Here is a 13,643-nt window from a genome sequence, read left to right as displayed (position 1 = left end):
CAGAACTACGAGCTTTAAAGGGATAGTTCGGCCAAAAACGATATTAAACCCATGATTTACTCACCCCCAAGCTGTCCGAGTTGCATATGTCCATCGTTTTTCAGACAAACACATTTTCGGATATTTTAGAAAATATTTTAGATCTTTCTGTTGATTAAATGTAATGTTACGGGGTCCAGCAATAGTCCACGATCTTCAAGTCCAAAAAAGTGCGTCCATCCTTCACAAATTAAATCCAAACGGCTCCAGGATGATAAACAAAGGTCTTCTGAGGGTAATCCGTGCGGTGTTGTTGTAGAAATATCCATATTTAAAATGTTATTAACGTAATTAACTACCTTCCGGTTTCGCCGCCATCTTAGACTCAGGAGAGAGTATTAGCGTAGTGTACGCACTTTTCTTAGTGACGTATGACAAATTCGGAGGGCGGGGGACAGAGCAGCAACAGAGAAACCGCTGTATGCTGCGTAAGCGCTCATCCTGAATGCGGATGACTCTAAGATGGCGGCGAAACCAGAAGGTAGTTAATTACGTTAATAACATTTTAAATATGGATATTTCTACAACAACACCGCACGGATTACCCTCAGAAGACCTTTGTTTATCATCCTGGAGCCGTTTGGATTTAATTTGTGAAGGATGGACGCACTTTTTTTGGACTTGAAGGTCGTGGACTATTGCTGGACCCCGTAACATTACATTTAATCAACAGAAAGATCTAAAATATTTTCTAAAATATCCGAAAATGTGTTTGTCTGAAAAACGATGGACATATGCAACTCGGACAGCTTGGGGGTGAGTAAATCATGGGTTTAATATAGTTTTTGGCCGAACTATCCCTTTAAGACCCTGGGGAATCCCTGGGAGGAGTGATGTAAGAGGGAACTTGCGCGTGAATTAAATATCTTCAAAATACACAACAGATAACTAAATCACGATAACAAAACCAGTCTTCCGATGCAATATATGTTATTTACAGCAATAATCTGACATTAAATCGATTTGCGCAGATTAATTAGTACTTCACCTCCCACGTGACATCATCAACTATGTTGTTAAACCAACATCGTTCAAACGCCAAATGTGCGACAAAGTTACTAAGCTTTAGGGAAACAGTCGTGACAGGGTAGTTCGTTTCTTCAACGATGCATCGTACTATGGTCGTTCAGCAACGAGTTACATCGTTGTTTGGGAAACGCACCCCAGAATAGCAAACATGTCTCACTAACAAGCTGATGAGTTAAATCAGGTGTGTTAAAAAAGGAGACCTCGAAAACTTTCTGATAGGGGGTACTCGGGGACCAGGATTGGGAAACATTGGTCTAAAGGAATAGTTTACCCCAAAATAAAATTATTCTTATAATTTACTCACATTATGCTATACCAGATGTGTTTAATTGAACACAAAATGTTTTATTAAGACTCAGGAGTCTGTGAGTTGCCGCCAAAGCACATTCTAATAATAGCCTCAATTTTAATATTCCTTGGCTTCTTTTATGAATGTTAAAGTTGTCAGCAATGATAAAACATATCAACAAATAAATAAACAAAATCAACAAGTAAAACAAAAAAGTTTTGAGTAGACTATATAAAAACCTTTATATAAAAATATACCTTTTGGGGTACAGTATTATACCCAAAGGACCTATTATGAATCTTAACTCATTCCTTGCCAGCCATTTTTTTAAAAGTTGCCCGCCAGCATTTTTTGTGATTTTCACAAAAGTTTCACAAAATGCAGTCCAGGAAAATTCTAAAAATATATAAACATACAAATATATCAAATGAACGAACAGACCCTCTGCTTTCAAACAAACAAGCAAAACGGGAAAAAACATTTCATCATATCTATAATTTTTTATCTGCTTATAAACTCTGAAATATGGGTATTTAAAAAAAGCAAAAAACTGAAATAATTGCATTTTTGTGAAGGAATTTAGTTAGAGATCAGGGTAGGGTTGCACCAGTCGTTCGTAAGTTCTTACTTAAACTGGGACGTAAAGTCCAAACTAGAGGCTTAGTAACTACTAGCTAGTTTATAACTAACTCTTTACTTAATTCTGTTGCACCACTTGTTCTTAAGGAAGAACGTAGCTAGTAGGTCGTAAGCTCTCCATAAAGTAATGCGTTGTCGCATAGAATGACGTTTATTTTCCTTAACCCAATCACAAGCCTTATAATGGGCAAGCAGGAAATAGTCTGAACAGTACGTAATTTCAAACTCATTCTTGTCTCGCCTAAACTGAAAGTTAAAAAAAGACGTTAAAGCATATGTTATCGAACTCAAAACATTACACTTTTAATTGAAAATATATATCCCACACATGGAAGAGAAAATAAACAGGAAGAAATTTTAAATCTTATTTTAATTGATGGATACACAGAAAATTAAACAGTTCTTGAAAAGTGGTCGACGAATTTGCGGCTCTTCATAATTAATACGAGCTCATCGATGTTATATAATCTGGATGACATCTTATTCCAAACGTTATTCATGGACAGGGGCTTCCGTAAATATTTAGTTACAACGTATTGTTACGTTTAAACTAAGTTTAATGGTGCAACGCAAAAACATTTAGTAGTGCGTAAGTTGTAACTTAGTGCCTATTTACGTCGTAACTAAGCTACGTTGTAACTTACGCACAGCTGGTGCAACCGGCCCCAGATTCAGAATGATTATCAAAACATACACAGAGTTTAAAATTAGTAAATTATTTTTTGCTTCCGTTTTTTTTATAAGTTGGGGCATCTAGGATAGTCACGGTATTACAGATTAACATAAAACCCCATAAGGAACAAGTTTTTTTTATGCAAAGGTTTTCTCTTAATTGACGAGATAACTCGTCAATGGTGGGGAAAGAGTTAAAGAATGATTTTGTAAAAATTCAAATTTAGGGGTACAGATAACTGTACATTTAAAGGTACACAATAGATCCTTAAAGTACAGTAATGTACCCCACACAATGAAAACCTTAAGGTACAGCGACAGAAATGGTACAGTTTTATACATTTGTTTCTGACCGTGTACATCTGGATGACATATTTGGATAAAGTATTCCTTATTCGCCCTCATGAGTGTTTCTTTACTTTTATAGCTTATGTCAAACAATGACAGAGTATTTTAAAATCTCCTTTTGTGTTGCATTCAAGTCATGTGACTCTACAGTAACATGAGGGCGGGTGAATAATGGCATTTTCATTTGGGGGGGGTGAACTGCCCCTTTAACAGACAGACATAGTGATATCAACAGCTCTATCTGTACCGTAGCATTTCCCAAAGCCTTTACACACGCATGCCATAAAGGTCAATATGTGACTTGGAGAGCCGAGGCAAATTCTTCACAGGGATTTTACACATGCCATTCAGCTGTGAGTGCTAAATGTCATCTACCACAGAGAGGGCATATGAGGTTATCTGAGCCCAGACAAACACACACGCAGACATCAAGTTAGACTTCTTACTGCATCTCATACTCTTAGACTTCTCTGGCATCACAGATGTGCGAGGATTGTGGGAAATGTTTTCACCAGATCGGCTCCTATGTGGTTAGTGGCTTTAATGCCGTCTCACTGGGTTGCTTTGGTGAAAGTTTAACAGGCTTATCTGCAGGTTAGGAAACATTGCTGCTCTCTGCAGCATGATAAGAGCGTTTACACTGACTCCGTCGGCCACGGCCAAAGTGGGTCATGTTTCTGCTATGCGCAAGCAGCCGAGTCCTGTTACCACACACACAACCACACATATTCTGACAAGCACTTACCATTTATAGGAGTTTAGACTTTGTACAGTGTTTAACTAATTTATTAAACCACCACCCAATGTAAGGTTTGTGCACCCCATACGGCAAAAAAAAAAAACATTTCTCTGGCCAAAAATATGTTTGAAATATATGCTAAATACATTTGGTAGAAACTAAAGCCTAAATATATGTTTGAATTTGAAAAAGTAGTTTTAACCTTCATATATCAACATATTTTTCAAAATGTATTTTAAGGGCAAGGAAATATTTCTAATTTTACAATCCATATGGCAAGAAATGTATTCTTGGCCAAAATATATTTTAGGCTAATTTTATAAAGTATATTTTTGAAATTGAAAATATATTTAATTTAAACCTATTCAATCAGTGCGTTTACATGCACAGTCTTACGCCGATTATGCTTAATAAACTGATAACACGTGGGGTCATGTAAACGCGTAAAGCGGTTTTCTTTAATCGGGGAAAGCCCATAAACAGCGTAAGCAAAAACCGATCGGCACAGGTAGTTTTTTGCTCATTACGCCGATTTCGCGTGGCATGTAAACACCTTAACCTGCTTTCTCACGGTTTTGTCCATGTGCGCATGTCTCCGCGTATGAAAGATAAACGTCACACGCGGAAGTAAGCACAAAGTAACGCATAAAAGTCTCCGCTCGACTAAAGCAGTTGGCAGAGAAACTGTGAAAATAGAAGCTCATGTTACATTTACAGGTTCTGCAGACACGAGGAGAGATATAACAATACAGCTTAAGACAGATATGCTGTCGGCTTTTTGATCGACTATTATGTACTACAGGCGGTGACGTCACTGCCTGCGAGAAAACTGATAATTCTCCAAGTCCCATGTAAACGCAGTTGACTGCATAGCCGGCTTATTGATTTGCATGTAAACGCATGAAAACAGTTTTCTATAATAAGCAGATTTTTAATAGTTATCCGCTTATTCTGTGCATGTAAACGCACTAAATGTTATTTTAAAAAGCTTTTTAACATAAAGTTTTTCTTCCAATGTGACATGAATACACTCTTATAATGGATGTGTTAAAAACAACACATTAGTGTTGATTCAGAATCCACACATCTCAACACATTTTGTGTTACTTTTAACACAACTTGTGTTTTATTTTACCACATAATCAACACAAAATGACACATAATGTCTTAAAAATACACATTATGTGTTAAAAAGTCACATTATGTTTTAAAAATACACATAATGTGATGAAAGCTTAACACAAAATGTAAAAAAATTAACACATACTTTATAACAGTGTACATTTACTTTATTTGAAATATATTGAGGGCTAAATATATATATATATATATATTTAAATGCTTTAAAATATATATATTTTTTTATATATATTTAAAAAAAATTGTAAAAAAATATTGCTGAAAAATATATTTTTGTAAACCTATTCCAAAATATGTTATATTATATTTGAATATAGCAAATATATTTTTGGTAATTTTTTATATTTTGAAATATATTTAAAATACATATTTTTTGCCGTATGGGACAGCTGCGCTAAACTAACAGTACTGGTGCTTAACAAAATCAGTTGTTTATTTTTCTGTAATGGTTAATCCAGCAGTATGTTAAGCTCTTTAGTCACAGCAGTATTTCTAATGCTAAAATATAATTAGTGTTATCCATGAATTTTTTATTTACTCGAATTTACAAGAAAGGCAGGGCAAATAGTAAAGCACTTTATTATTTTTCTATTCAGATACCCAATTACAGTTATTTTCTTGCAGTCCTTAATAGAAATAATATATATATATATATATAACTATATATATATATATATATATATATATATATATATATATATATATATATATATATATATATATATATATATATATATATATATATATATATATATATATATATATATATATATATATATATACTGTATATTGCATTAGACTAGTATCTAGGGCTATTAGAAATAACAGTCCTGTTGTCTTTATTTTATTTGTTTACCTCATAAGGTTAAAGTGTAACCGTAATTAGTATGAAACTTTAACTGTGGCAAAGCATGTGCATCCAGTGAAACAGATTACAAAAATGACTGCTTAAGGGGGTATGTTAAAGTTTTAGAAACCCCCTTAAACTTTAACAAACCCCCTAAAGCAGTCATTTGTATTAGACGCACGTGCGTCGCCACACTTATATGACTGGCCCGAAGTTAACTTCCGGTCTGTGTTTGTTTTTCGGCCTGGCTCGTATCTAAACTGACCCCTGGAACAAATAAAAATGTTTAGGTTTGCTAAAAATGAGGGGAGAAGGCGAGCATGGATCACCGCTGTGTGAAGAGAGGTTTGGCAGCCAGGCAAGAATTCAAGGTTCTGTAGCCAACATTGCCTACATTTATTTTACACAGTAATGTTAGCTTAAAGCAACACTATGTAGTTTTTTTTACATTTAAATAATGTCTCTAAAATTATTTCAGTGATAGAACAACTTTTAACTGGACAAATTGTACTGTTGCTGCAACCTGAGCAGCCTCCTAGCTGCTACAAGCACACTCTGAAAGTGGCGGTGGAGGGTAGGAAACACAGCCCCGCCCCTCCCCCTGCCTGCAAAAGAGTGTCTGATACCAGGCACTGTTGCGCTTTTCAACCTCAAGGGGGAGCTGTAAGTCATTTTTACATGGAAACTACATAGTGTTGCTTTAAGCTAGAAATATAGTTCAATTTTTACACAAATGTTTGGGCCACATAGATGTTTTGTATACCTGCAAAGTCTAGTAGTACCCATATATACACCAGCAGAGTATATTTAACACTAGTGATTTTGCTGTGGAGATGTCTTAGACGATGTAAAAATCCTGTGTCACAATAAATGGTGTGCTACATTTTTCTAGTGAACATCTGTTTGTATTTGGTAGCAAACTGTTTGCTTATTCTGTGCTCTGAAATCTCAAACTTTTTGTAACTCCCTTAGCGCTAGAACTGTAACATGAGACTCCGCTCCACAGAACGGTTATTATTACGAAATCCACTTTGGCAAAACTGATCTTTTGGCACACTCCTCACTGTTTCTCATTCTGTGCTTCTCTCTCTCTCTCTCTCTCTCTCTCTCTCTCTCTCTCTCTCTCTCTCTCTCTCTCTCTCTCTCTCTCTCTCTCTCTCTCTCTCTCTCTCTCTCTCTCTCTCTCCTTAGATCTCTGACATGTACTCCACTGTTTGTAAGACCCTAAAGAGGAGACATCAGCAGGGCCAGAGCCAAGAGGATAGCAGGCCGACGGGCTCTGCTCTGCCCCAAGAGGTGGAACAGGGCTCCGAGGGGTGGCCTGCTGCCGGTGCATCAGGGGAAGAGACGTGGGGGAGGAGTTGCACCCAGGAGGAGCCTTGCTATGAACCGGTGGGCGAGAAGACGTGGCCGCGGGGCATGGCGTTAGATTCGGACCCAGCCTATGCCACCATCGATTCCCACCGTAAACGAGAGAAGCTGGCCAGCAACACACTGAAACTTAAAAAGAAGGCCGGGGGTCCGGCACAGGGTCCGGGGAGAGCCATGACCTGCGAGAACTTTTATGAGAATATCAGTGACTTGAAGGAAGGAGCAAGCGTGGCCAGCACCACCACTATCTTTACCTTTAATGACGGCATGGAAATGTACGTTACGGGTCTATAAAAACTCTGAAGCGGAGGGAATAAAATGCAGCCCTTTTGGTCTGTCACATGAAAACATACCAACAGCGTACAGCTGCCAAAAATGCATGCCAACGTATATAGTTTTTTAAAACAAGATGTACATTTATTGTTACCTTAGGAGAGGACAATCAGTTGCAAACACTCACATTGGATAAAACACTGAATTGGTTGCGCAGTTTATAGAGAACAGGTGTGCTCACAAAACCCAGGGATCTAAAGTGGTTTTACGCCATGCTGCAGTCCCTAATTTTAAAGCTGGTTTATAGCAGGGTCACAATGAACAAGACTGAAAATATGAATTCACTAGAGCACAGGGGAGTAACTAGTAAATTGTTATGATAGTCTGATTATATATGAAATCAGGATTAACATGCTGCCTCCCCATCTTTTCAACCAATCAGCACCACCGCTGTGTGAGCACATAAACACAGGGATCACATGAGACATCAGCTTAACTCCTCTCTGCTCTGAAAACACACCTGACTGGTTCTCTTAAAGGGATAGTTCACCCAAAAATAATACTTTTGTTATCGTTTACTCACACATGTTGTTCAAAACCTCTTTCAGTTTCTTTATGATGTTCAACACAAAAGAAGATATTTTGATAAATGATAGTAATGATACCCATTGTTTTCCAAAATATTTGTTTTTCCTACTATGGAATTCAATGGGTACCGTCAGCTGTTTGCTTTCCATCATTTATTAAAACATCTTCTTTTGTGTTTAAAGAGCACCTATTGTCCGATTCACGATTTTACATTTCTTTTGGTATGTAAGTGTGTATTAGTACATGTTAACGATATGCAAAAGTTACAAACCCCAAAGTAAACCATGACGTAAGTTATTGTCTCCAACGTAAATCTCTTTTCTTGGACTACAACAAACACATGGATTGTAGGCAACAGTTTACTTCCTGGGATTGGTGATGTAGACAAGACTGACATTATCATAATTCCTCAAACTTTGACTCACAGCCTGTAAGTTAACTCCTGTTAGCATTGCATTGTGACCGAATCTTTCAAACATGATAAGGAGCGTCACATTTCCTGCTGACATCAGAGGTATTCAGGCCAATCACAACGTACAGATTAGCTGGCCAATCAGGGACACAGAGCTTTTCAAATCTGTGCATTTCAGGAAGAGAGTAAAATCTGGAGCTGCAAAAATGTACGGTATGTGGAAAATAATGTTTTTTTTAACCATAAATGACGTGAACACATTGTATTATACCAAATATACAAAATAACGTTTTTTAGCAATGAAATAGGTGCTCTTTAACAAAATAAAAACTCATTCAGGTGGTGATGATGAAATTATGACAAAATTATTATTATTGGGTGAACTATCCCTTTAACCTAAGATTGCCGGCCACTGTTAGTTTAGCTAAAACAACAGAATACTGGGTTAACTTCCGAACCCAAACACCCTAACACACATATCTGAACCTTTATATGTTCGCTGTGACAGCTTAGGTGGTGTAGATACAGTTTGTGTGATCATTTTCGGTACGTACATAACCTTGAGGTAGGCCCAATTTGTTTTTCACTTTTTATGCACTGATCTAGTGAAAAAAAGTTTTTTATAAGGGATAGTTCACCCAAAAATAAAAATTGTGTACTCACTTACGTACTCTTGGTGTTTTATACCGAGCCCCTTAGGTGACATTGGAGTAAAAAAATCAAAAGTTTAGTTTCATTTGCTCACGCAAAACCTTCATGTGCAGAATTTTTTTTAAGTTTAGTTTTGCGTGCTCACATGAAACTATCGCGCATTCACGTGAAACTATCGCACGCTCACGTGAAACTATCGCGCACGCACATGAAACTTTTGCTTTTACGTGCTCGCGCGATAGTTTCACGTGCGCACGCGATAGTTTCACTTGAGCACACGATAGCACGCGAAACTAAACTTTAAAAAAAATTCTGCACATGAAGGTTTTGCGTGAGCACATGAAAGTTTCACGTGAGCACATGAAACTAAACTTAATTTAATTTTTGCTCCATGTCCCCTTAGAGGCTCCGTAGTTTTAAACCTGTATGAGTTTATTTAATCTTTTGAATACAAAAGAAGATATTTTGATAAATACACAGTTCGTGGCACTCATTCACTTCCATAGTAGGAAAAAATTGTTTTTATGTTAAACAGAATAAAGAGACTCATACAGGACAACATGAGGGTGAGTAAATGATGACAGAATATTAATTTTTGGGTGAACTATCCCTTTAACATAGTGAAATGAAATGAGGTGAACACTGCAAAAAAATGACTTTCTTACTTAGTATTTTATTTCACGTGAGCGCACGATAGTTTCACGTGAGCTCGCAATAGTTTCACGTGAGCACGCGAAACTAAACTTTAAAATAAAATCTGCACATGAAGGTTTCGCGTGAGCACATGAAAGTTTCACGTGAGCACGTGAAACTAAACTTTAAATAAAATCTGCACATGAAGGTTTCGCGTGAGCACATGAAACTAAACTTTAAAATAAAATCTGCACATGAAGGTTTTGCGTGAGCACATGAAAGTTTCACGTGAGCATGTGAAACTAAACTTTAGATTTTTTTACTCCAATGTCCCCTTAGGGGCTCGGTAATAAGTAAACTTATTTCCAGAAATTTTTTCTTATTCCATTAGCAATTTTTTTTGCTTGTTTAAAGTACTAATTTACTTAAAGTTTAAATGTTTTGTCTAAAAACTAGACTTATTTTCCTAGGTAATTTTGCTCATCAAGAAAATACATCTTAATTTAAGATTTTTTTCATATCTTTATTGAAAACTAGACAAAAATACTAAGTAAGAAGGTAATTTTTTGCAGTGAAAGTACTGTACTGTTTTCGGTATCCAAAGCATTCGTTGGCCAAAATATTTAATAAATGAACATTCAGGAGTGTGGGATATGTAGATTTGTGTAAATGGCGGGCGTTCCCAATTTGTGGAAATCTGCTTGCTTTGATGTCACTTTACAGTATGTAAGGGCATTAGCTCTTAAAATTTCTGCACAACTTTAATTTTGTTATTTCGTCTATCGCATGCCACCTCCGCCGATGTGTCAGGTAGATTTAGTGATATAATACTCCTTTTTTTTGGACAACTTTTGCAATACTGAGAGTGAACTTTTGCCTCAATCTTTCCACCAACGGACCACAAAAAAGTAGAAAGAAAAACATGGATGCCTCGGCCTAGGCAGTTAACATGTCATTTTCAATGGCCAATGTTAGCATTGGACTTTATGGGGCTTGTAGCGTCACTAAACTGGAACGTTTTGAAGTGTATACGGAGGGCAACGAAGGCTTCTGGTTTGGCCGGGTGCATTCTCAATCCACTGTTCTCAGGTCAGTATATGCCAGCGCTACTCCCCAGCTCAGCTTAGCTGACAGTGGCATTCGTGAATACAGTGTCCAAGGAAAACACAGCACAAGGTTTACAGTTGCTAGTAAATGTCTATTGGAAAGACTTCTTATGTTCTCGGCTGTCTGTGCGACTTGATCCTATCGTAAACAATGCCATTATGGGAGGTTGGATTTAGGATCAGGAAAAATAATAGCACAATAGAGAAACCTCTGCAAGGGGAAACCATGCTGGATTATGCCTAATCATCTAGCTTTCAACGTCCATCAGGTTGACGCAACAACTTGAATGCATGGTTAAGGATTGCACTGCATACAGAGACTACAGCAGAAATGGATTGAGTATATGAGTGGGCCAAATTATCAGCTCAGGGATGGATAGATAAAGTTCAATAAGGAAAAACCAAGATACTGTCCTCATCCGTCACCATGCAACCTGTGGTGAGAAACGTTGGGTTTTGATATTTACCAAGATGAGAGATTTTTACGGCACTCTATTTTCTTACACAACTGTATTGGTTAATTAGTTTCCACTTGTAGCAATGTCTTCGAAAGCTACTATCACTGCCATTCACGTATTCCAGTGTTTTGTTCAGCTATTTCCTTGCTTGCGATGCATGCTGATAACTTGTTCTCTCTGGTGCGTCGAATATAATATTGTATAATTCATACGTCCGTGCCTCACACTATAAGACGTAGTGCCAAAAAGTACAAAGTACTGGTCACGAAACAGGCCACAGGCTGCTGCTGAGAGGTCATGGTTCTTCTCAGGGAGCACAAAGCACATATCTGGTAAAGGACTCGTCCGAAACAGCAGGGCTCCGGTCTCGAAGTAACTGCAGGCCCTCCTCATCATTATTGATGTGTGTCCTTGAGATGAAGCTGGCCATGTTGAGGGAGGAAGTGTGCTCCACTTTAACTTGGCAGGTCCTCCTACTCTCGAATCTGCCCTTCCTAGCACAGAGTTTGCTTTGTACAGCGGGGCCGATCGGTCCTTTTGATGTTTTTGCTTCTGAGAAAGGACCAGCGGTCCAGGCGTGCATTGTTTCCAATGGGAATGGCAGGATGAAATCTTTCAGGGTGTGATTTGGTACAGACTGCACAAGGGTTTAATGGTTTTCCAACTGTTTGTAATGACACGGCCAAAGTATGAAATTTATTGGTAAAATGTATATAAAATATCTATAAAATGTTTAAATTATATATTGACACAGATGCATTTAATTCACCTAATTCAGGCGTAGGCAACGTTGGTCCTTAAGTGCCGATGTCCTGCAGATTTTAGCTCCAACCTTGATAAAATCTCGCCTACCTGTAGTTTTCAGGTGACCATTTAATCCTTGATTAGATTGCTTGATTAGAGCTGGAACTAAACTCTGCGGGACACAACGCTGCCTACCCAACTGATCATTTAAACTGACCAAATCACATGTATATACAGCATACTGAAATGAAACTTTATTATAAAAGAAAGCCTTTGGTATTGGTGTTTTCAAAAGCAATGGAAGGTTTGTACAGTACTTTGTTTAGATGTACATATTAATACTGCTTATCCAGCATATGTCTATGGCTTAAATGAATTTATGTGTGGTCCACCCAAAGTGTAACACAGATTATGGTGTATGAAAAAAATATGTTTATTCTGTGCAAAAGATTGTAATGTTTTCTATCCAGATCCAGATCGTTCATAAAAATATTTGTTTTTACTTTTTTTAATAAAGTTGCACCTTATGAATGGTTGAATTGTGTTTTTTTACACAAATATAAAAATCAAGTAGTTGTTGCATTATACATGAATGCAAAAAATACACGTAGGTGAATATAGACGCTTTCATCGGACACATGTGCGTTGTCGCAGTTTAACGTTTGAAAGGAACTTCCGTTTTCTGTTTAATGGCCTAGCGGCTTAAAGGGACACTCCACTTTTTTTAAAAATAGGCTCATTTTCCTGCTCCCCTAGGGTTAAACATTTGATTTTTACCATTTTGGAATCCATTCAGCTGATCTCCGGGTCTGGCGCTAGCACTTTTAGCATAGCTTAGCATAATCCATAATCCGTAGTGATATTACGCACTGCCCAAAAATAGTCCCCTGCCATTGAAAGTAACCAAGGGGACTGTTTTTGGGCATTGCGTAATATTACTACGCCTGCTGCAGCCATGTTACAGCAGCAAAGTCCTTGATTATTACGCCAGTTTGAGAGTATAGTTCCTAGCCATATCTGCCTAGAAAATCACAACTTTTAATTTTTTGTCGGTCTTAGTACACAATATAACTACAGAAGAGTCAAGTTTTAAATAGGAAAAATATCAAAACTCTTTGGTTATTTTTTTGCGCAATGCTAATGGTCTAATCAGATTCAATGGATTGTGCTAAGCTAAGCTAAAGGTGCTAGCGCCAGACGCGGAGATCAGCTGAATGGATTTCAAAATGGTAATAATCAAATGTTTAACTCTAGAGGAGCTGGAAAATGAGCATTTTTAAAAGAAAAAGTGGAATGTCCCTTTAACTGAACTCTTGAACAAATATCTTGTTGAAAATAACAAATGTTTTGGTTTCCTAAAGACGAGGGGAGACGGCGATCATGGATCACTGCAATGTGAAGGGAGGTTTGGCAACTGATCTGTAGTTAAAGGTCACATTTTTCCTGATTCCATTTTTCAAACTTTAGTTAGTGTGTAATGTTGCTGTTAGAGCATAAATAATGCTTGCAAAATGATAAAGCTCAAAGTTCAATGCCAAGCGATATATTTTTTAAGAGAAAATTGCTTTATACAGTGAACATCCGGTTTGGACTACAGTCCTGTACTTCCCATTTGAATTACGTCAATATAAGAATTTTTGACTAAGCTCCGCCCACATGAATACG

At 37.3% G+C, this 13,643-nt stretch overlaps 1 protein-coding gene across 2 annotated transcripts in view; it reads left to right on the top strand.

The window, feature by feature from the left end:
* The window catches only part of LOC135775799 (uncharacterized), a 78,196-nt gene extending 65,685 nt beyond the window's left edge, over positions 1–12,511 (top strand). Inside the window, exons 7-8 of one of the 2 annotated variants that reach the window (XR_010543940.2) lie at positions 6,934–9,806; positions 9,879–12,511. Coding sequence is in view for 1 of the 2 variants with exons in the window: in XM_065286300.2 (XP_065142372.1) it covers positions 6,934–7,407 (474 nt within the window). In the remaining variant the exon portion in view is untranslated. Of the gene's footprint in view, positions 1–6,933 lie in introns of both variants that reach the window. The other variant, XM_065286300.2, reaches the window with a different exon arrangement.
* The last annotated feature ends 1,132 nt before the right edge of the window (positions 12,512–13,643 follow it).

This window comes from Paramisgurnus dabryanus, chromosome 21 (assembly GCF_030506205.2).
Source record: "Paramisgurnus dabryanus chromosome 21, PD_genome_1.1, whole genome shotgun sequence".
Taxonomy (NCBI): domain Eukaryota; kingdom Metazoa; phylum Chordata; class Actinopteri; order Cypriniformes; family Cobitidae; genus Paramisgurnus; species Paramisgurnus dabryanus.
The sequence above is the reverse complement of the archived record's forward strand: the minus strand, read 5'-3'. Positions and strand labels throughout refer to the sequence as shown.